This window comes from Oncorhynchus clarkii, chromosome 16 (assembly GCF_045791955.1).
Source record: "Oncorhynchus clarkii lewisi isolate Uvic-CL-2024 chromosome 16, UVic_Ocla_1.0, whole genome shotgun sequence".
Classification (NCBI taxonomy): Eukaryota; Metazoa; Chordata; class Actinopteri; order Salmoniformes; family Salmonidae; genus Oncorhynchus; species Oncorhynchus clarkii.
In genome coordinates, this window is record NC_092162.1 from 14,121,966 (window position 1) to 14,146,358 (window position 24,393).

The 24,393-nt window shown below is 42.3% G+C and overlaps 1 protein-coding gene across 1 annotated transcript in view; it reads right to left on the bottom strand.

Annotated features, from left to right (window-relative positions):
- Nucleotides 1-10,394: 10,394 nt before the first annotated feature.
- Nucleotides 10,395-24,393, bottom strand: part of LOC139368002 (wings apart-like protein homolog) — a 44,916-nt gene continuing 30,917 nt past the window's right edge. The window contains exons 13-20 of the mRNA XM_071106475.1: nt 23,909-23,985; nt 21,107-21,285; nt 20,684-20,799; nt 20,415-20,579; nt 16,776-16,995; nt 16,470-16,558; nt 13,312-13,407; nt 10,395-12,670 (exon numbers count right to left, since the gene is read on the bottom strand). Coding sequence (XP_070962576.1) covers nt 12,605-12,670; nt 13,312-13,407; nt 16,470-16,558; nt 16,776-16,995; nt 20,415-20,579; nt 20,684-20,799; nt 21,107-21,285; nt 23,909-23,985 — 1,008 coding nt within the window. The 3' untranslated portion in view covers nt 10,395-12,604. The remainder of the gene's footprint in view (nt 12,671-13,311; nt 13,408-16,469; nt 16,559-16,775; nt 16,996-20,414; nt 20,580-20,683; nt 20,800-21,106; nt 21,286-23,908; nt 23,986-24,393) is intronic.

Sequence of the window (24,393 nt, forward strand, 5' to 3'; positions counted from 1 at the left end):
TAAAGGTACAGCTGTCATTCTTGTAAACAAATTATAGTGTTTAAAAAACATGCTTTTTTTTGTCAAAATAAATGTAACTGCCAAAAACACTGTCAATGAGGTCATTTCCTTAGTAGGGTACGTCAGAGGTCTGCATGTGGGAGAAGTCAGAGCTCAGAGATGATAGACAAGTTTCCCACTAGTAATTACCAGTTATAGGGCTGTTCTAGACTATTTTTCCCAGTCGTGTGTGGTAAATACCACCTTCCCACTTGAATGCAGCATAAATAAGGCTACAAATACATACCCATACAGAGCCTTCAGAAAGTATTTATACCCCTTGACTTATTCCACCATTTGTTGTTGCTTTTTTCTCACCCTCTTACACACATTACCCTGTAATGAAAAAGTGCAAACATGTTTCTTAAAAAAAAAAAGCTAATTTATTGAAAATGAAATACTGAAATATATCATTTACATGAGTATTCACACCCATTTGCTATGACCCTCAAACCCTCAAAACCCCAAATTGAGCTCAGGTGCATCTAATTTCCTTTGATCATCCTTGAAATGTTGGTACATTTGTGGCCAATTCAATGATTTGGACATGTTTTAGAAAGAAACACACCTTTCTATATAAGGTCCCACGGTTGACATTGCAGGTCAGAGCAGAAACTATACCATGAAGTCCAAGGAACCGTCCGTAAATCTCCGAGACATAATTGTGATGAGGCGTATATCTGAGGAAGGGAATAAATCTATTTCTAGAGTGTTGAAAGTTTCCAAGAGCACAGTGGTCTCCATGATTGGGAAACTCTGACTAGAGTTGACCGTCCGACCAAACTGAGCAACAATGCTAGAAGGACCTTGGTCAGGGAGGTGACTAAGAACCCAATGGCAACTCTGACAGAACTACAGAGTTCCTTCGCTGAGATGGGAGAACCTGCCAGCAGTAAAGTTTCTACAGCACTTCACCAAGTTGAGCTTGAGTGGCCAGACGGAAGCCACTCCTGAGAAAAAGGCACATCACAGCATGCCTGAAGTTTGCAAAAAGGCACGTGAAAGACTCTGACCTCAAACAAATGTGAATTTGGCCTGAATGCAAAACGCTATGGTTTGGACAAACCAGGCACCCATCTAACACCATCCTTACCGTGAAGCATGGTGGTGGCAGCATCAGGCTATGGGAATGCTTTTCAGTGGCAGGGACTGGAAGACTGGTAAGGATAGAGAGAACAATGAATGGAGCCAAACCCAGGTGGATCCTTGATGAGAACCTGCTTCAGAGTGCAAACAACCTTAGGCTGGGGGGCGAAGATTTACGTTCCAACAGTACAATGACCCCATACAGCCAAAGCAATGCTGGAATGGCTTCATAACAAGAATGTGAAAGTGCTTGAGTTGCCCAAAGCCCAAAGCCCAGACTTCAATCCCATCCCATCTGTGAAAGGACTTGAAGATTGCTGAGAAAACCTGCAAGAAAATATTTGAGAAGATTTCCAAAACCAGATGTGCAAAACTGATGCAGACATACCCAAGATGACTCATCGCCGCCAAAGGTGCTTCTGCAAAGTATTGACTCAAGGGTGGAAATCCTTATGTAAATGAGATATTTCTGTATTTCATTTTCAATAAATGTTCAAATATTTCTAAAAACATCTTTTCACTTTGTCATTATGGGGTATTGTGTGTAGATGGGTGAGAAAAAAATATATAAACGTAATCCATTTTGAATTCAGGCTTTAACATAACAGAATATGGAATAAGTCAAGTGATATGAATACTTTCTGAAGGCACTTAGGCTGTTAGGCGCCGTTAGGTATCAATTGCTTCATAATACCATTAATCCACATAGTTAATAATACATGGTCACTGCCATAATAATCGTTTGAAAGCAAGCAGAAATTTGATCCCAGTGGATGATGTACAGACTTGAAAATTGCTTTTGCAAATTAACGACTCCTTGATGCAGCCTAAAGTAGATACAATACAGTAATCCTATATGTTTCTCAGGAGTAGGCAGAGAGGAAGAGAGGCAGAGAGAGAGAAAGTCAAAGAAAATAGTTAGGTGGAAAGAGAGAAGGGAAAGGAAGAGAGAGAGGTGGGAAGAGAGAGAGAGAAACCAGTGCACGCAGCAGAGAGAAAGAAGCAGAGCTCTGGTGGAAAGAGAAAACATTGATCCCCAATTTAATTGGCTTCACACCACCAGTGTGTCTTATGCCCACAGGCTAATAAATAAACCCTCCAATCTGGCAACCGCTGGCTCTCAGTATGCAGTGTTCCCCATTTATAATACATAATGTTATTTTTTATTTTAAATACAGATCTCTTCTATAAACTACACATAGAAATGTGTTTTCAAACTAGCCTTGACTTCTTTGTGCATAAAAATATCAAAGTCTGGTTTTCAAACGTGAAATGTCTCTTAATCTTCTTCATTTGGTTTTCAAAGAAAACCTATTTTAGTATCAATAAAAGGTATTTGATAAATGCATGGAAGTGAAAACAAGAGCTAGTAACATAAGCATTTCACTGCACCTGCGATAAAATCTGCTAAATATCTGGACCTGACAAACATTTTTTTATTTGATTTGTGAAGACTCTACTGTGTAAGTAAGACCTTCAACTGGCAATGTCATTTTTATTTCTTTCTCTCTCTCTCTCTCTGAATTGTTCTCTCTTTCCCCAAAGGTTGTTATAACAGTTGAGGTTCATGATGTTCTGAGAGAGAACCGAGGTGCTTTTCTACCTTCAGAGTATTCTCATCCTCACCTCTACTGTTAAAATAATTATGCCCTTTCGAAAAGTGCATAAATAAAAATGTTTTCATGTAGGCCTACCAGATCTTGGAATTTTAACAGCAATGCTGAGAAAAATCTCCAGTATTCTGATTTGAAACCCTGTATCCAAGCCATTGGTTGCATCCCAAATGGCACTCCATTCCCTATTTAGTGCACTACGTTTGACCAAGGCCATTGGAACTGGTTAAAAGCAGTGAACTATATGGGGAATAGGGTCCCATTTGTGGCTAATCCATCTTTTAGAATATTCATGAGAGTCATCCCATTCAATCCCTATTTCTTTGGCACACTGATAGCTCAGTAGTTGATATTTGTTAGAGGCGTGTTTCACACATCAAGCTCACAGATAGCAACAGGAGGGAATCAGTGGAGGCCACTGAGGGAAGGACGGCTCATAGTAATCGCTGGACTGGAGTCCCTGAAATGGTATCAACCACATATAAACCACAAGTCCATTGACTAAATTCCAGACATCATTATGAGCTGTCCTCTCCTCACCAGCCTCCACAGGAGGGAATACTGTGCATGTGTGTCCTCTGCTTAGCCTAATGCCCTGAAATTCAACTCTGGACATCAAAGCTAGTTCCACTGTTTTTTTTATCGTTCCCCTCTAACCAGGGACTGATTTAGACCTGGGACACCAGGTGGGTGCAATTAATTATCAGGTAGAACAGAAAACCAACGGGCTCTGGACCTCGTAGGGTCAGAGTTGAATACCACTGGTCTATATATTCTAGTTACCCAAACCCTTCTGGCCTGCTATATTGAACACGGTAATGATAGAAAGAGATATTGACAAAATTTCAGAGAGAGGGAACTGTTAGATGTAATAAAAGGCTTCCATAAAAAATGCATTTGCTTGGATCGCCTCCCATCTGTACCAGTCTGATTGGGCTTCATTCACTGCGGTGAAGATGGATAAAAACACATCTAATTTCCCAGCGCGGAGGACTTGGCCAAGGCCAGCCAAACTGTTCCTTAGAAGCTGTTTCAAAGTGTAAGTCCTGGCCTCTGCACACAATTTAGCGTCATTTAACTTTGATTTAGTTAGTTCAATGGATGGGCTTTGCCAAAACAGAGTCAGATACTGTATGTTCAAATATACTGGATGGAGGGATGGAGTGATATGGACTGGTAAAAAAGGAAGATTGCACATTAGATTGAACCTACTGACTGTGCAGTGCAGTTATAAAGCACATGAACTCTGTAGCCAATATATAAACACTATTATAAACTGGATGGTTTGAGCCCTGAATGCTGATTGACTGACAGCCGTGGAATATCAGACCATATACCACAGGTATGACAAATAATATTCATTTTATTATGTTGGTAATCAATTTATAATAGCAATAAGGCACCTTGGGGTTTGTGGTATATGGCCAATATACCACGGCTAATGGCTGTATCCAGGTACTCTGCGTTGCGTTGTGCATATGAACAATCCTTAGCCGTGGTATATTGGCCATATACCACACACCTCTGGCCTTATTGCTTAATTATAGTGTACCATAGACTCCACACAGACAGAGCACTGATTACTTGACATTACACATTCACTTGTTAAGAGGCTAACCTATTACCACTATTTCGGGGGCTTTTGTGGGATGTTGTGTCATGGTCCGCTGGAGAATTTTGTCTATTTACTGGTTTGTCCCGGGGACACCACCTGATGGTTGCAAAGAACCCCCCCCCCCCCCCATTTTTATTCTACCTAGGACTTACACACCCTAGTTTCATTACACAGCACCCCTAGTTACTGTTGCCAAGCCCATCATCAAGACCCGTATTGGTAAACCACTGATCCAGTCACAGCTCTTTGTCTTTTGGCAATGCTAGGGAAACCCACACGCAATGCTTTTAACATAGTGTTTTCAATTGACATATTTGACGTACATGATTACATTGTGTATGTTCATTCATACATAAACTGTTATTTTATAGTGTCCTCGTCTGGGATTTGAACTCACAACTGCTTTGTTGTCTGATCCTCCTGCTACGTATCAATTACGTATTTCACCGGTTGGCGTTGCACTTCAATGTAAATCTCAGATCTGTTAAAAAAATACCCTGAAGAAAAACTACTATATTTATCATAGTGATTTAGGAGTTCGATTAAAATCGAATAACATCCAACAACATTAGGAAACTATACTGAAAATCCAAACGCTGAAATAAGTCAATTAAATCAATAGAGAATAGTCAGATTAATTTATAATTAAAATAGCAGGGCAGATGGCACTATTTCGCTAAGTGCAGAGATATATTATAGGTAATGAACATGCAGGGGACTTCTGTAATTCGACAGACTTTGTGGCACAGCAGAAATCTCAGCATACACCAAATCCCAAGGACGTGAGATCAAACCCCTAGGTGGGGTCATATTGAAAAGTCAGTACAAAGTGATCATGTTGAGTGTAATCATTTCATTTAGCTGAACATACCATTTCATTACTTACAATGGTTTGTGTGACAAACACATCCAGGGGACCATAACACAATGTCCCAAGAAAGTTCAGGGGGCATACGTCCTACAAAACGCCCTCTGGGACATCCCCAGGACAACCGTGAACAAGACAAAAGGGGACAATGACACAAAATCCTAACAATGTTCAGGGGACCATGACACAACGTCCCAAGTACATCCACGGGACAAACCGGGACCTATAAAAAGTCCTGAGAACGTCTTAAAAAGGTCCTGACACGGTCCTCAGTGACATCCTGCGAATACAGGGAACGACACAAAGGTCCCCCAGAGAACGTTCCCTTGGGGCCATCACGCAACATTCTTAGAACATTCCCAGAACATCAGTGGGATAACGTCACGTCGAAACACAAGGTTTTCCTGTTTGCTGGGAACACTACAGCCAAACTACACCGTCTTTACGCAACCGCAGAAGAATAAAAAACAGGAAGTAGTTGGTTGTTGTTAGCTAGCTACTATTTTTGACAATCCCTAATGTAACATCTTACATCCTTTGTCATCCCGTCTTTCATAGCCCTTATGCTGGCATTATCTGTTTAACTTTCCTTTATGTTTTATAACTACTTTGATGCTTAGCTGTTTACTATCCCCATTGAAATGTAGCTATAAAGCTTCTGTTTTTGTCATGTTAGCTAAAAGGTATATGTGCTTGTAGGATGTTCATAATGGTATACTTACCCATTCTACTTACCTATTTTGACCTGTTGCCAAGGACACCCTCGACTTGAGACTGAAAACTGGAGACCATTGTTGGAAAGATTAACATTGTTTATCAAATGTTTTTCTGTGTTGTCTTATGTCAGCTCTGTTAGTAGAAGATTGATAATGGCTTTTAATTGGTTTTCTCTTGTGCTTGTCTTTATTTTCTAAAAGGTTACGTGGTGGAGAAATGTGGCTGCAACAAAAAAAGAGGATCTGAAGATCTGTGGAGGCTCCTCAGAGGAGGAAGGAAAGGACCATCCTCCTCAGTGAATTTAGGGGGGGGGGGGGGGGGGGAGATAGTGAAACATTAAAAAAGTGATGTTACTGAAACACATGGCTCAAACAGAGAGGGATGCTATGTTAGCTAGCTGGCTATGGCTACCCAACATTGGAACTCTTCCAAGTCCAGGTAAGCTTTTGGTTTGATTAATTTACTGCCACCGGGGCCCAGCGGTGTGAGTGCTAAACTGCTTGCTGACTGTACAATGTACTGCATGATTATAGCAGGTTTACTAACACTTTAGTTCTATTAGCTACTGTATGTTGACTATGACGTTAGCTAATATGGTGGCAACGGTGTAGGCTGTGTGTAGTGGTTAGCAGTTATGATATGAAGGTTTGGCTTGGAAAGGTTTTTTCACCTGGTCCCAGACAGCTGATGTGTTTTCCACAAGAGAAGGGAAATGGTGAGAGGAGGAGAGCGTGTAGATGCGAGAAGGAATTGTGTAGCCTCTGGAGGCACGCGAAGGCTCAATTGAGCTCAGTACCGCATCACTGTGCTTCTCTTAAATTGTGTAACAATGTGGAGGGCTCCATATAGCTTGTTTTGACATGACTGGTTGACGGTAGGTGGGGGCGGGAGGTCATGTATCAACACAAATTCACTTCCTTGACAACAGCTCTGCACAACTAAGCGCAAGTATGAATGATTGCCCTGACCGCTGCAGAGGCCATATCACCGTAAATGCCGCACGGTCAATGCAGACGTCGGATTGACCACGCAGAGCCTTTTATGGTGGTGCACATCTGTCTGTGCCTAGATGATGGTTTTGACTAGATGGGATGCTGCTAATGTCACAAGTGACTTTTCCTAGCATGTTTGGATAATGTACGCAGTAGGTTAGAGAATTAACGTAGCAGGTTAGAATAATTAGGTTAAGGTTAGGACAAGGGTTAAGGTTTGCTAAAATTATAGGTGACGTCTAGAAGGGTTGTTGCTAATGTGAAAGTGACGAGACCCTAGATGATGGCGAGGGCTTGCTACCGCAGCCAGCACGGTAGCCTCAAACAGGTGCAAGGTTAGAAATCAACTTGGCGCCGGATTATAGACGGAATGTAGTTTACAATATTTTGACACTATTTTATACAAAATTATCAAGCAATAGCCTGGCTAGCCAATATTTGAGGAATATACTATATAATGACCAGTGGTGGAAGAAGTACCCAATTGTCATACTTGAGTAAAAGTATAGATACGTTGATAGAAAATTACTCAAGTAAAAGTGAGTTACCCAGTAAAATACTACTTAAAGTAAAAGTTTAAAAGTATTTGGTTTTAAATATACTTAAGTATCAAATGGAAATGGAATTGATCAAATGTACTTAAGTATCAAAAGTAAAAGTATAAATCATTTCAAATTACTTATATTAAGCAAACCAGACGGCACCATTTCTTGTTTTTTTAAATTTATGGATAACCAGGGGCACACTCCAACAGTCAGACATAATTTACAAACAAAGCATGTGTTTAGTGAGTCCGCCAGAACCGAGGCAGGAATGTACTCTTTACATGTGCTTGAATTTGACAATTTTCCTGTCCTTCTAAGCATTCAAAATGTAAGGAGTACTTTAAGGTGTCAGGGGAAATGTATGAAAAAAAGTACATTATTTTCTTTAGGAATGTAGCAAAGTAAGTTGTCATGAAATAAAAATAGTAAAGTAAAGTACAGATACCAAAAAAAACCTCCTTAAGTAGTACTTGAAAGTATTTTTACTTAAGTACTTTACATCACTGATGATGACCATGGGTTATGTTTCCTCTGCTGTTATGAACTAAGTGTATTTCCAATAGGCCTAGATGAATGCCCTCTTTTTCTTCTCCCAGTAAAATGCTAATTAGGTTTAAAATTAGGCTAATTTGTGAAAATAACGGATATAGTGATGTTTTACTTCTTCGCTAAAAGCAATGGTTTATTAGCAATCTACCATGATTAATCAAATAAACATGACACAATTATTTTTCAGATTTGATCCGTCTTAAATCAGATAGGCCTACTAATTTCATCAAGTGAATTGTTTTAGGCCTATTAAAATCCGCATATTAGGAATAACTCGAATAATTTGATTATAATTTCCAGGTAAATCCCTTTTCATTACTTAACTCGATGCGCAGCCGAATTTAATGACTTCTGACAAGTGTGAGCCTCTCTCCAACACTTGGCTCGTGCGTCCGGTTTGCGTCTTTTGTTGGTGATGGCAAACACTGAAAAGAAGAAGCTTTTCCCCTTTTACCCTCCACGGCTAATCCCGTCAGTGAAATTTGGCCTCATTTCTTCTTGTCTTGCTCTGACAGACATGTATGCACTCCAATTTACCCTCGTCATGGGGGGGGGGCGCTCTAATCTACTCGTCCGGCGGGGTTTGATCGCAGGCCTGCCTCCTCGGTTCAATGAGACGCTTCATTAAGTTTAATATGAGGAGTGTGCCAACAACTGTCAGGACCTCCTACCACGTGTTGCTGGAGCTCGCCAACTATCCAACTCTGATACCACTCTACAATATGTGTGTATTATTCATTTACAGATTTTTGAAGAGGCAGTTGCCAGAGTAGGGAAAGCGTGGGTTACCGCAGTGTTGATGTGCGCAGAGAAAATAGGGCCCACATCGCTTTAGTGGACAGCGCTAAATCGGATGAGATTATACACATTGCGTTTGTGGCCTGCCTGTCCGTTATCCTACTGTTCATTTATCTTTTTACATAAGTATAAATATATGTGACCCAAGGTTTTCCTCTCTCTCTTTAGTGAGCATAAGGCTACACCCTTGAATTAAATGATCCAGCCTAAAAAACCATTTGTGACTATGTAAATGAAGGCCTATGATAATTATGAAAACGTTGTTTTGGGAATTTGGGGGGGGGGGGGAAGATATTAGCTATTAGCATATAGGATAAATCTTAATAAAATTATTAGACAACGAGCTCTAAAAAAGTGGCCTGATCGCACTTCTGCCCAGAGCCCAGTCAAGCCCCATGCGCAGAGTGATCACTCAGATGGACCTAATCCACTTTTGATGAACTTGGTTAATAAGACTTCCTGCTGACATTATCAAAGGGATCTAACTCTATTCATTACGCGCACACGACCCTTGCCACGCCCATAGCATCCTCGCAAACTCTGGCGTTTGTCAATAAATTCTCCCCTCACACCAGAAACTTTTTTAAGCCACGGGTGTAGAAGTTCAGTTACGTCTGCACTGTTGAATCTATACCCTAGTCAGGACAATGCAACGCCGCAAAAGTCTATTTGCGCCATACATCTCCAGAAACGCAGACACTGTTGTGGATTTGAAAGTGCATCCTATAGACCTGCCACATGGAGCTCTTGTGCAGACCAGTTGGATAGAGGAGAGAGCAGAGCGCAGGAGCGAATGTGACACGTGCGCTATTGGGGAACTCAGATTGCCAGGGCTCGGATACATCGAACAGGACCAGAGCACCATCGACAGAGCGCAAAGGCGGCGGCGCATGGCTGCAAACGCCCGGGAGAGGAGGAGGATGCTCGGCCTCAATGTTGCCTTCGACCGGCTCAGGAGCGTTATCCCTAACCTGGAGAGCGACAAGAAGCTGTCCAAATCAGAGACTCTTCAGATGGCGCAGATATACATATCGACGCTCAGCGACTTGTTGCAGGACAGGCCCTCCGTAGCGGAATTCAGCACCACTGCATTTGAGAGCACGGCGAAGGTGGATACGGCCCCAACCGGAAGGTCAACAATGAACTCCACAGAAGACGCAACTGTAAAGCTACCTGGGCCAGGTACATACAATATATGTAGAGACAGTGGAAACGTGATGCGCGCGCCTTTCGAAGAACAGAAGACAGAGCTGAGAGGGTTTATGAACCTGTGGGAGAGAACTAGTGGCACAAAATAACTGATTATATTTGTTTGTGTTTACTAATGTTTTTTTTCTTCATACAAAACATGTTGATTCTTGTTTGAAACCTTATGTAGATTATCTGGCTGAAGTAAAAAAAAAACACATTTACGCATCAATGTGAGCTTTATCTAAAGGCTTCGGCTTCTTTCGCATGCCTGAAAGTTATAGGGCCAGTTTATGCTCTGTAAAAACGGGCAATAGATTATTCCAAAACATGATACAAACGTACAGAAGTGTACAAAAATACAAAAAGTATCAGACACCGGTATACTGAAAGTAGCAATTTTTATTCTAGTTAAAATTATATACAGGTAACCAAAGACATTCTTGAAATTGGTACAAAGATCATGTTCCTGCATTTGGCTTTGTATACCTTTTTAATCTGACTTTCAAATAACTGAGAAATGCTGTATAAAATAAAAATAGGGTTGGATTCAGAAAAGTAGTCTACAGTTTCTAATTTCCAATAGGCAATATTTACAAATGTATTTACATTATTCCATTCATTTCCAGATTTGTGAATAAAGCTCTTGTAAATTTTAGAAGTGTTGAAATAGCTTAGAAAGTACTGATGAGGGTGTGTGTCTTAGCACAGCCATGAGAAACGACACGGAAATACACACCAAATGAGAATAAATGCAACTTTAGAAAATGTAAATCTTAGCCTCAACAACCAAGGTAGGATAAAATGATATTAGTTTTATGGGAGAAATCTATGGGAAACAGCATATGACCAATGCAGTAGCTGACACTGTTCTAAAGCCGATAGCAGTCCTAATCTAGCCTGAAATTAAAAAAACTGAGAGCCCCGGTTATGAAACTTAGATGGAGTATGGGTACAGCAACCACTAGAGGCTTGGTTCATGAATAGTCATCTTATCAGTTCTAGTGCTTCATTTTAAAAGTTTGAAATGCTACAAATATGGTAGGCTTCCAGTCCCGTTGATTTATTATGTTGAAATTAACTGAGAAAACCTCAATAAAGCAATTGAAACATTGCAGAGAAAAGGGGACTGTTTTTTTATTTATTCAAAGACAGAAGTGTTGCTGGCGAGATTGGAAACCAACAATTTGTGAAGTGTTCTACAGCCTTCAATTGGTAGGTGAAGCACTGTGGTCATTCAGACTAACAGAGGCTCTCCCGTCCAAATTCAAAGGCACAAACATCCATACTTTCCTGTTGGCCATAACTAATAATGATGGGGGTAAGAATAAGTTAAATTATGCAGTTCTCGTACGTTAGTGAACACTACAGATGGGGACCATTTCAGGTCTGTCCTTGAAGAGCTAGAATCTCTGATAATATTGATTTGGACAGACCGAGAGGTGAGGGACTGACCAAACTAACAATTCTGTCTCACCCTCACCTCTTTGTGCACATTGAAAGAGAACTCAAATCTATTTGAACTGGACAAACACTGGTTGAATAAACGTCGTTGCCACATCATTTCAACAACAACAAAATGTATGTGATGACGATGAATCAACATGGAAAACTGATTGGATTTGCAAAAACTCATCAACGTATCAATTGTTCACCCAACTTTGAACCTAAATCCAATGACCTAGTGAAATCTTTTTGATTTCACATTAGTTGATAACTCAACCAAATGTAACAGATATCCGTTAACGTCTGTGCATGGTGGGTTCGACACCCCTCACTCAACGACAAAGAGGTTTTTAGAACACAAAAAAGCAGAACAGTCGTGAAAGCAATACAATGGCATCAGTGCAGCGGGTCAATGGGGCTATGGAGGCTTTCAGCATTTCAAAGAAGGCTGAGAGCTCTGGCTCCTATTCCAGTTCTGTGGGTCACTGCCCAACTCTTTCTATGGATTCAGAGGGGGGAATTCAGGCACTTCGATGACAATTGAAAGTTAACAGAGGAAGAAGGCAGGGAAAGAGCCATCTTTTACAGCAGACAGAAAACAAAACCCAAAACAAAGGAGGAAATTATGTCACAGTCTGGCCCTTCCACAAAAACATGTCGAGGCAGATAGCTGTAATAAGGAGGGGAAATATTGATTTGGAATACAAGGAGTTTTTATATAAATGTACAACCTGAATAGAACAAGTGGGGAAATCAATTAAAGAAAAAAAAATCATATTGAATGAATATCAATGAGTCAATCATAAATTATATTTTCACGAGGGAACAGAACAACCCAACGTTGAGAACAAAGTCAAGAATTTAACGGGAGTTTTATTGGATTTACTTCTCTGGTTATTCCAAGCAGACGTCATAATAATAGGAGTGGTGGAATGTTGAAACAGTGCTTCAGGCCTCACGTGTGTGAGGGGAGACCATCACAGTTTGTATAGTGAACGTGGGGATGACAATGATGGGTGGTCGTTATTAGCAGGCTGTGTGGGTGGTCTCTGGGGTAGGGTCCACCCAACTGTCCTGGTCTCTGTGTGAGGCGAGCAGTAAGTCCCCAGTGTGACCAGTGTGGGCCCTTTCTGCAGAGCCAGGCCTCTCTAACAGTGCTCTAGATAGTCAATGACCCGAGAGATGGACTTCTGCCCTGCGGTGCCCACATCACACTATGGAGAGAGAGGGGGGGGGGGGGGTGAAAGAGAGAGGGAGAAAGCAGAGGTCAGTTACCACACACTGAAGCACTCTCCACACAACATCCCTATTTAAACATAAGGCTACAGGAACCAGAGAGGGATACTACTCATGAGCCTGTACAAGCTCAATGACACAATGAAGAAGCCACAATAAAGACATTTAAAAACAGACATTTTGCCTCCCGAGTGGCACAGTGGTTTAAGGCACTGCAACGCAGTGCTTGAGGCATCACTACAGACCCGTTACGTCCGGGTTAGGGGAGGGTTTGGCTGGCCGAGATTTCCTTGTCCCATCGCACTCTAGCGGCTCCCTGTGGCAAGCCGGGCACATGCAAGTCGACTTTGGTCGCCAGCTGGATGGCGTTTCCTCCGACACATTGGTGCGGCTGGCTTCCGGGTGAAACAAGCAGTGTGTCAAGAAGCAGTGTGGCTTGGCAGGGTCGTGTTTCGGAGGACGCATGGCTCTCGATCTTCGCATCTCCCGAGTGCGTAGGGGAGTTGCAGCAATGGGACAAGACTAACTACAACTTGGATATCACGAAATTGGGGAGAAAAAGTAGTTTTAAAAAAGTTATAAAATCTGACATTTATTTTTTTTATGTGAGAGAACTTACTGTAAGATTCATGAAATTGAGGAACTTCTTGAGCATTTCTGTCATTATTGAGAAATCTCCTTTGGGCAGGCTTTCCCTCACAGTAGTCACATTCATCTGAAAGAGAAGACTATGAATCAGCATTGAAACCATTGTTAGTTCTACTCATGTCCAATCTCTGATGATATTCAATCACAACAGGCAGATATAGAATGTCAGCGAACAGTAATTCTAGTGATAAACTAATCTCCATGTCCAAATCATCTCTTCGAGGGAAGACGCACCAGAACCGTAGCCACCATAACCAAGGTTAGTCATGCGCAGTGGATTACATGCTGGGTGTCAACGAACGGTGGTGATACAACATGTAGAATCGTCGAGAAAAGAAAATGATGGCCGATGTGCTGTGGTCAGAGGCGCTAGAATGGCCGGTCCACTCAGCCATCCATCTCTCTGATGCGATTCCTCCATTAAAAGCCGTATTCAGTTAGTTTAGGCTAAAACTTAGGAATTCAGTCATTGGAACTTGTGCAGTCCTTCTAGTGTACCCAACTAGTTATTTTGTTTGATATATGTTTTTGTTTTATTACAGATGACAGAGGTAGCGAGTAAAAGTTGGAGGGCGCTGAAAGAACAATGAGCCGGGTTTGGACCCATTCTGGCAGCAGTATGTACTCTACAGGCAGAGCCTTGGACCGCTAGACCAGCCAGGCCACAGTCATTTTGTTTTAAGACAAAAGTCTTGTTTAAAGTCTGAGGCGTGACCTTTATGAGATAGAACACAGAGCCCTGTCCAGATAAAAGCTACAGCCTGGGACTGGTACAGGTTTATCAGAGAGGGATAACGTCCATGGCACATCAATCACAACCTAGCTGCCCTATGGGAGACTCAGCGAGAGAGAGTCCATTACTGCAGATGTACTGAGCTCTCAAGGCATCATTGGATCGCTAATAACATCTTCAAAAGAGAAATAGCCATTAAAGCCAGAATAACATTATCACAGCTTTTATTTTCCTTTTCCACAGTCGGGCCGTGAAACTTTTAAGATGGCAATTTTGAAGGAAACCATTGATGGTCCCTGAGAGAGGCTTTAAAATGACACAGATGACGGATGTTTATTGCAGCCGTTCGAACGAGCCATCGCAGACGAGCCAACTTGTCTAAATGGTGATGTGGGTATTTGAAGTGAACGTTGGGTACATGAGGAAACGACAGTCTAGTTTAACATGCATAACATAATACAACATGCATGACCTCGGCACTAGCTATGCTTGTACACAATGGATTAGTTTGCCTTACCTACGTTAAGATAAATGGCAAAAATGTAATGTGGATAATCCATTTTAGAATAATGCTGTAATGTCACGAAATGTGGAAAATAAAAAGTCAAGGGGTCTGAATGCACTATTCAGAAAGTGTTCAGACCCCTTGACTTTTTATTTTCCACATTTCGTGACATTACAGCATTATTCTAAAATTGATTATTTCCACCCTCAATCTACACAATACCCCATAATGACAAAACAAAAACCGGTTCTAGAAATTTTGGCTAATGTATTACAAGAAAATAAAAATATCACAAGTATTCAGACCCTTTACTCAGTACTTTGTTTAAGCACCTTTGGCAGCGATTATAGCATTGTAGCAAGTCTTCTTGGGATTGACGCTACAAGCTTGGTACACCTGTATTTGGGGAGTTGGTCCCATTCTTCTCTGCCAATCCTCTCAGGCTCTGTCAGGTTGGATGGGGAGCATCGCTGCACAGCTATTTTCAGGTCTCTCCAGAGATGTTCAATCGGGTTCAAGTCCAGGACACTCTAGGACCTTGAGACTCGTCCTGAAGCAACTCCTGCGTTGTCTTAGCTGTGTGCTCAGGATCGTTGTCCTGTTGGAAGGTGAACCTTCGCCTTAGTCTGAGGTCCTGAGCAGTCTCAAGCAGGTTTTCATCAAGGATATGTGTACTTTGCTCCGTTCATCTTTCCCTCAATCCTGACAAGTCTCCCAGTCCCTGCCACTAAAAAATATCCCCACAGCATGATGCCGTCACCACCATGCTTCACTTTAGGGATGGTGCCAGGTTTCCTCCAGACATGACGCTTGGCATTCAGGAGGAGTGGCTTCCGTCTGGTCACTCTACCATAAAGGCCTGGTTGGTGGAGTGCTCCAGAGATGGTTGTCCTTCTGGAAGGTTCTCCCATCTCCACAAAGGAACTCTGTCAGTGACCACCGGGTTCTTGGTCACCTCCCTGACCAAGGCCCTTCTCCCCCGATTGCTCAGTTTAGCCGGGTGGCCAGCTCTAAGAATAGTCTTGGTGGTTCCAAACTTCTTCCATTTAAGAATGATAGACACCACTATGTTCTTGGGACCTTCAATGCTGCAGACATGTCTTGGTACCCTTCCCCAGATCTGTGCCTCGACACAATCCTGTCTGGGACCTCTACGGACAATTCCTTCAACCTCATGGCTTGGTTTTTGCTCTGATATGACCTATATAGACAGGTGTGTCTTTCCAAATAATGTCCAATCAATAGAATTTATTACTGGTAGACTCCAATCAAGTTGTAGAAACAAAAAGGATGATCACTGGAAACAGGATGCTCGCTCATAGCAAAGGGTCTGAATACTTATGTAATTAAGTTTTGTTTTGAATTTTTTATAAATGTATAAAAATGTATACAAACCTGTTTTCAATGTCATTATGGGGTATTGTGTGTAGATTGATGAGGAAAACAAATCATTAAATCCATTTTAGAATAAGGCTCTAATCTTAAAATGTGCAAAAAGGGAAGGGGTCTGAATACTTCCCGAATGCACTGTAAACTGTAGCCTAAAGTCCACATGTCTAATGAACAAGGCCAAACTAAGTCTATACAACCCATTATGTGATGTGACCTTGTCTCATTGCTTCAACATGAAGTTGCTGCATCGGTTCAGGGTTAAACAGTTGTGTCGAGAACGGATCAATGATTTCACTGTTATTATCGACATTCGTTATGTTTCTTTATTCATCTCTCATCTCGCCTATTGCTTGTGTTTTTATCATTTAAATGATTTTCTGTAAAGTGTGTTCCCGATTTGAACTGCAATTTAAATAACAGTTTATTTGATTATGTAGAGCAGCCATGCCACTCAAAGCTGGCAGTGTGAGTGTCAGGAGTACAAGGAGTGTGTCCTTACCGGACTCCCCTGACAGAGACAGCCCAGTAGCAGTGCTGTGTAGGAGGCCACTATGCTGTCCTCCATGTGCTTCCCAGCATGCTGAAGAGCTGCAGCAGGAAGGGATGGAGGGAGAAGGGAGAAAGTGTCAGTCACCAAAATATTCATAGAATAACCAATACAGCTCCTAACCTATAATCCAAACATGGGTTCCTCCGAATCTCTTTTCAGAGTTACCTAGATGCCATTATGCATCTATTACATTACACTCAATTATATTTTATTGACTTATTTTGCGTTTATTTAACCAAGTAGGTCATTCATTACCTTTGGTAAGGTCTATCTCCTCGTTCTCTTCCTCTTCCTTGGCCTTCTCTTTCTCGCTGACGGCATTGGCGTTGTTGTTCTCTGAGGCCACCCATTGGATCTCGCCACCAGACTCCTGCCACTCGCCGCTCTGGTCCAGCTTGGGCTTGGGCACATCATTGATGAAGTCATCCGTCTCCGCCTCTGCCGCTATGGCCGCTTGCTCCCGCTGGAGGAAGAGCTGAGGGCACAAACACAAATCGGGTCAGAAAAGGTCGCACGTACATGTAAATCAGTAATCAACCCACCCATAAAAAAAATCCAATCAAACGTTATTTGTCACATGCACCAAATACAACAGGTGTAGACTTCACCACAAAATACTTACTTACGAGCACTTTCCCAACAATGCAGAGTTAAATAGTTTTTAAAAATGTAGGAAAGGGAAATAGTAACAATAATGAGGCTATATACAGTGGGGCAAAAAAGTATTTAGTCAGCCACCAATTGTGCAAGTTCTCCCACTTAAAAACATGAGAGGCCTGTAATTTTCATCAAAGGTACACTTCAACTATGACAGACAAAATGAGAAAAAAAATCCAGAAAATCACATTGTAGGATTTTTTATGAATTTATTTGCAAATTATGGTGGAAAATAAGCATTTGGTCACCTACAAACAAGCAAGATTTCTGGCTCTCACAGACCTGTAACTTCTTCTTTAAGAGGCTCCTCTGTCCTCCACTCGTTACCTGTATTAATGGCACCTGTTTGAACTTGTTATCAGTATAAAAGACACCCGTCCACAACCTCAAACAGTCACACTCCAAACTCTACTATGGCCAAGACCAAAGAGCTGTCAAAGGACACCAGAAACAAAATTGTAGACCTGCACCAGGCTGGGAAGACAATCTGCAATAGGTAAGCAGCTTGGTTTGAAGAAATCAACTGTGGGAGCAATTATTAGGAAATGGAAGACATACAAGACCACTGATAATCTCCCTCGATCTGGGGCTCCATGCAAGATCTCCCCCCGTGTGGTCAAAATGATCACAAGAACGGTGAGCAAAAATCCCAGAACCACACGTGGGGACCTAGTGAATGACCTGCAGAAAGCTGGGACCAAAGTAACAAAGCCTACCATCAGTAACACACTACGCCGCCAGGGACTCAAATCCTGCAGTGCCAGACGTGTCCCCCTGCTTAAGCCAGTACATGTCCAGGCCCGTCTGAAATTGGCTAGAGAGCATTTGGATGATCCAGAAGAAGATTGGGAGAATGTCATATGGTCAGATGAAACCAAAATATAACTTTTTGGTAAAAACTCAACTCGTCGTGTTTGGAGGACAAAGAATGTTGAGTTTTATCCAAAGAACACCATACCTACTGTGAAGCATGGGGGTGGAAACATCATGCTTTGGGGCTGTTTTTCTGCAAAGGGACCAGGACGACTGATCCGTGTAAAGGAAAGAATGAATGGGGCCATGTATCGTGAGATTTTGAGTGAAAACCTCCTTCCATCAGCAAGGGCATTGAAGATGAAACGTGGCTGGGTCTTTCAGCATGACAATGATCCCAAACACACCTCCCGGTCAACGAAGGAGTGGCTTCGTAAGAAGCATTTCAAGGTCCTGGAGTGGCCTAGCCTGTCTCCAGATCTCAACTCCATAGAAAATCTTTGGAGGGAGTTGAAAGTCTGTGTTGCCCAGCAACAGCCCCAAAACACCACTGCTCTAGAGGAGATCTGCATGGAGGAATGGGCCAAAATACCAGCAACAGTGTGTGAAAACCTTGTGAAGACTTACAGAAAACATTTGACCTCTGTTATATACCCTTTGTTGGCAATGACAAAGTATTGAGAAACTTTTGTTATTGACCAAATACTTATGTTCCACCATAATTTGCAAATAAATTCATAAAAAATCCTACAATGTGATTTTCTGGATTTTTCCCCCTCATTTTGTCTGTCATAGTTGAAGTGTACCTATGATGAAAATTACAGGCCTCGCCTTTTTAAGTAGGAGAACTTGCACAATTGGTGGCTGACTAAATACTTTTTTGCCCCACTGTACAAGGAGCACCGGTACCAATGTGCAGGGGTACGAGGTAGTTGAGTTAATATGTACATGTGGGTAGGGGTAAAAGTGACTAGGCAATCAGGATAGATAATAAAACAGAGTAGCAGCAGTGTAATGTGAAGAGTGAAATAGTGTGAAAGTGTGTTTGGCGTCAACATGCATGTGTGTGTGAGCGGATGTAGTCTGTGTGTGTTGGAGTGTCAGTGTAGTATCTGAGCGTGGGTAGAGTTCAGTGAGTGTGCATAGAGCCATTGCAAGAAAGATAAAAAGGGGGTCAAAGCAAATAGTCTATGTAAGGGATAATCAACGAGGGGCTAGGAGTTCTCTGGAAAATAATGAACGGCGTGGAAGGTGTGTTCCACGACGAGCTAGCGGAGTGGAACTGACCTCCCACAGAGATGCATTATTTTCCAGACAACGCAGAGCCCCAAGCTGATTGTCCCTTTTATACCATGGCTATAATTTAACACATTTACTGCTGTTAATGTGTTTATTTTGCAGGTAGACGTGTTCAACATCCACTGAAGTAGCTAGCAAGTTTACTAGATAGCGACAGTAGTTGCCTAGACAACCAAAACCAGCACTAGCTATTATGAAAATCTAACTCAACAATGTTTTCAATTTGACTTTTGCTTTTCAAAAGCAGCTCAAAGAGCATAGCCATTGAATTCTACCGTGCAAATAAACCATGTGTTATAGAAATAATGCACGCTCTAGAATGCACATCAAGCCAATCAATATTCAACAATGCCATGGTATAAATCCATTTATAAACTGGGTAGGTCGAGCCCTGAAGGCTGATTGGCTTACAGCCGTGGTATATCAGGGGTATGACAAAACAATATTTGCGTATGTAACCAGTTTATAATAGCAATAAGGCACTCTGGATCTTCCTGTGGCGGTCCTCATGAGAGCCAGTTTCATCGTAGCACAGTTGGTTTTGGCTACTGCACTTAAAGACTCTTGAAATGTTCCAGATTGACTGACCTTCATGTCTTAAAGTAATGATGAACAGTCGTTTCTCTTTGCTTATTTTATATGTTCTTGCCATAATATGGACTTGGTCTTTTACCAAATAGGGCTATCTTCAGTATACCACCCCTACCTTGTCATAACACAACTGATTGGCTCAAATGTATTAAGGAAAGAAATTCCACAAATTAACTTTTAACAAGGCACAACTGTTAATTGAAAAGCATTCCAGTTGACTAACGCATGATGCTGATTGAGAGAATTCCAAGAGTGTGCAAAGCTGTCAATCAAGGCCAAGGGTGGCTACTTTGAAGAATCTCAAATATAAAATATATTTTGACTTGTTAACTACATAATTCCAAATGTGTTATTTCATAGTTGTCATGTCTTCACTATTATTCTACAATGTAAGAAAACAGTACAAATAAAGAAAAACCCTTGAATGAGTAGGTGTGTCCAAACTTTTGACTGGTACTGAATATATAACTCCAATAAAATATATTATTCTATATCTATGCCTATGAGATCGCATTATTGCTCATTGAAGTGTATGAGACCTCAATACGACCTATGAGCCCACAAACACACACACCCTTCAGTTCTCTAACCCACCTGCACCAGGGCAGCGATGGCAGTGAGCGATCCTTCTGTCTTGAGCTCCTCTTTGTCAGCCACCAGGACAGAGTTGAAGGGAGCTCCTCCATCCATCGCCATCTCCACCAGGCAGTAGCGGTTCCTGGCACTGTACTCCACCAGGTTGATCAGCAGGCCCAGCCCCTGGAGAATCATCACACGTCAAACTGAAGAAATACACCCCCCCCACCCTCACACGCAAACCGAGCTATACAAACCCCTACAAACCCACACTACACCACCCTCACCAGTACTCGGATGTCGAACCTCCTCTCCTGAGGAAGGTACTGTGGGACCCGGAGCACACAGTTCAACGATGTCATCATCATGTCCTCCTGCTCGCCTGTCTTCGTGCTTCCCCATTCTACACACACAGGGTAGAACACAGTCACTATGGGGCCTCATCAACAGTTATGTGCATAACACATTTTGGAAGCCAAATTTCTTTAGGGGTCAAATTAAAAAGCATTAACGCACTTCTGTGAATGAGAGGCGAGTGCTGCCCAGTGCCCAAGATGGTGTAGGTATGCTTATGTCCTCAATAACCATAATCATATACGACCACCACAGTGGCATTGGCACCGTCTGCTCATTCTGTGTCCAGATGATACTTTGTGAGCCATGGAGTGTGTGTGTCTCTATATTCAAGTGTGTGTGTGCGCACGCCTCACCATTGTCGTGGGTGAGGTTTAGCAGCACGCCGATGATGGCCCTCATGCAGTCCTCCACGGCTTTGCCCACATTGCTGTGGCTGGCGTAGGGCAGGGCGGTGCCCGCCAAACACAGGGCGCTGTTCACTCCCATCTCCCGGCTATAGCGCTGGATCATCTCCTCACAGTGCCACAGAGCCCTGTCAATACCCCCACACAGGGAAAATGGATTATTCATTAGTTTATGTACCAAGGACCAAGGAAGCACAACAGTATTGAACCAGAGGTAGTCAGCTATATAGCTCACTTCCATTTACGGCCCCTTACGTCCACTCAAGTTTGAAGATTCTCATATTTCAGCATTGAACTTTTAGCCTTCTGATGTTGTGCTGGGAGATAATAGTCTTAATATTTGATGGGAGGATTGTTTGGCTGACAGACTGGACTGAAAGGGTCTGGAAGACAACTCTGGAGGGACTTGATACTGAATTAAACACTACCACAACGGCAGTGTGTGTCTGGCAAATAAGCTTCAACGATTTCTTCAGGGCAACAATTCTTCCTATTGGGTTTTTGTATTATTCAGACAACGCGGGAAAAGCTAGTGCTTGTAAACCAATGAAAAACTGGTATGAAATTATTTGAATGCAGTAACACACGTTTACATTGTCTCTTTACATATACAGTGGGGTCCGAAATGATAGACTCCCTTGATTAAGATGAGCCATAATGACAATTCAAATACTGAGCTATATTACATGCAAAAAAAAGGGGGACATTTTGTATACTAATACAATTGCCTAGATAGAGTTGAGAGAATTTAAATATATATATATATTTTTTTTTAAAGGTATTGGGTCAAAATTAGACACCCCTACAGATTCTCATCAACTAGTCAAATGTTTTGTATTTGATGTCATATTCCTAGCACCCAATGACTGCATCAAGCTTGTGACTCCACAAACTTGTTGGATGCATTTGCAGTTAGTTTTAGTTGTGTTTCAGATTATTTTGTGCCAAATAGAAATGGTAAATTTGTCATTTTTGAGTAACTTATTGTAAATAAGAATTAGAATGTTTCTTGTGGATGCTGCCATGATTACAGATAATCCTGAACGATTGGTGAATAATGATGATTGAGCAAGAGGGTCAAAGAGCATTACCCGCCAGAAACGCTAACCTCTCACCATTACCAATAACGGGAGGATTAGCATGACTTGGTGGTATCATCTTTCACCCTCTAATTTCCTCATGCATAATTCTTCACGATTCATTCAGGATTATCCGTAATGGTAGCATTCACATTAAATGTAGAAGAGTTTAGAAACATTCCATTCTTATTTACAATAAAAGTGACTACAAAATGACAATACAAAATGTATAACCAAAATGAACTGCAAATGCATCCAACAAGTTTGTAGAGTCACAAGATTGATGTATTCAATGCATGCTGGGAATATGGCATCAAATACTAAAAATGTTTGAGAACTTTAACAAATCTGAACAATTGTATTAGCATACAATATAGCTCAGTATATTTGGGGTTATATATTTATTTTCAATAGTCATTATTGCTCATCTTTATTAAGGGTGTCAATTTCAGACTCCACTTTAGACATACGCCTACACCATTAGGAAGACAGCATCCCCGACAATACATTTAAAAAAAGGCAGTGCGAAGCGGGAGAGAACGAAGGGTGAATTTAACCATAACAAAAGGTTAGCAACAGACGTGCATGACTGCAGCATGGCTAACCAGCAGCAAAACAGCTTCATGCAAAATAAAAACAATAATGAGATTTGAAATAATGGGGGATCATCCGTTAAGGCAGAGAGGAGAGCAAAGGCAGAGTTAATATATTATCTGGGGGAGGGGGCTGTTAATGAGGGCCTCTGCGCTGCTGTGTACTGCTGTGTGGCTCGACCCCTCCGATTTCTCCCCCCGTAATCGAATTAGCGCGGCCGGCTGAATGCGGCTAATGAAGCTGCTGTGTGCGATGTCAGAGCGGCTCTTTGTAGACCCAGTCGGAGAAGCCTCCTGGCTGGGGGTGCAAGGGGTGACGCAGGGGTTAGGAACCTGAGCAGAGTGACCAAGGCCCTGGCTGCAGGCAACGAACCCTGCCCGGGACAGGGCTAATTCAGGTATAAAGACAGAACAGTGGCTGTGGTGGGACGAGGGGTGGAGGGGTTGGGGCACTGGAACGATTGGGGGGTTGCTGAACCATACAAGGGGAGCGGGGGTATTGAAAGGGAGATGGTAGGTAAGGCAAACGTATACGGGGCAGAGTTAGCTTTACAGACCGGCATAGGAGCAGGACGAGGGGGGAATGCCGTGATTGACTATGTCAAAACAGAACCCAACACACAGCATAATGAAAACTGACATTTCCCAATACAGCTGCATACAGACACTTTTGTACATTAATTACTCTTGTAACACAATGTAGTGTCAGTGAGGAGTCCGGTGCATTTCTGTAGCCAAAGAAGACTGAATTGTGTGGGTGTTAGTGGCCTGCATCCAAAATGGCACCCTATTCCTTATAATGCGCATCAACTTTTGACCAGGGCCCCTATGTAGGGAACAAGATGACCCCTCAACCTCATGACCAGGGGCCCTATGTAGGGAACAGGATGACCCCTCGACCTCATGACCAGGGCCCCTATGTAGGGAACAGGATGACCCCTCAACCTCAATGAGATGCTGTCTGGCGATACAGGTGATAAATGCAATACAGTCTGGAGCTTAATGCACAACACACAATGTGTGTGTGTGTGTGCGTGTGTGTGTGTGTGTGTGTGTGCGCATCCATACAGGCCACTTACTTGGCTGAAGAGCAGATAAGCTGGGAGTCCTTATAAGCGATCAGGTAGCCCTGGTTCTCTGGGTTGTGAACAGTTACCTGCACAGAGCAACAACAGAGTTACAGAGTAAATACAACACTTTATCTCAAATCAAGTGAATGCATTACTGCACACAGAGCCCCTTCTAGAAGACTCCCACTGGATTCACTGACTGAGTTGATCAATAAGCGCAGGCTTAGTGCCAGGTTTGCACACACACACACACACACACACACACACACACTAATCTAGCCTCAGCAGACCTGCAATCTAAACCTTCACTCTGTACTCGGGCTGAGATTGAAACCGAGCACAACTGTAGGCTTAGGAGGCATGAGCAGCTGTTACTAAGATCAATATTTTCCATGGATACTTTATAAATTACATTAAATAAGATCTAGGAAGCGCTATGAGCGGGGCCCCGATTAGGAATCCAGCCTTCTGGTGGCCAGAAGTGTTGTCCAAGA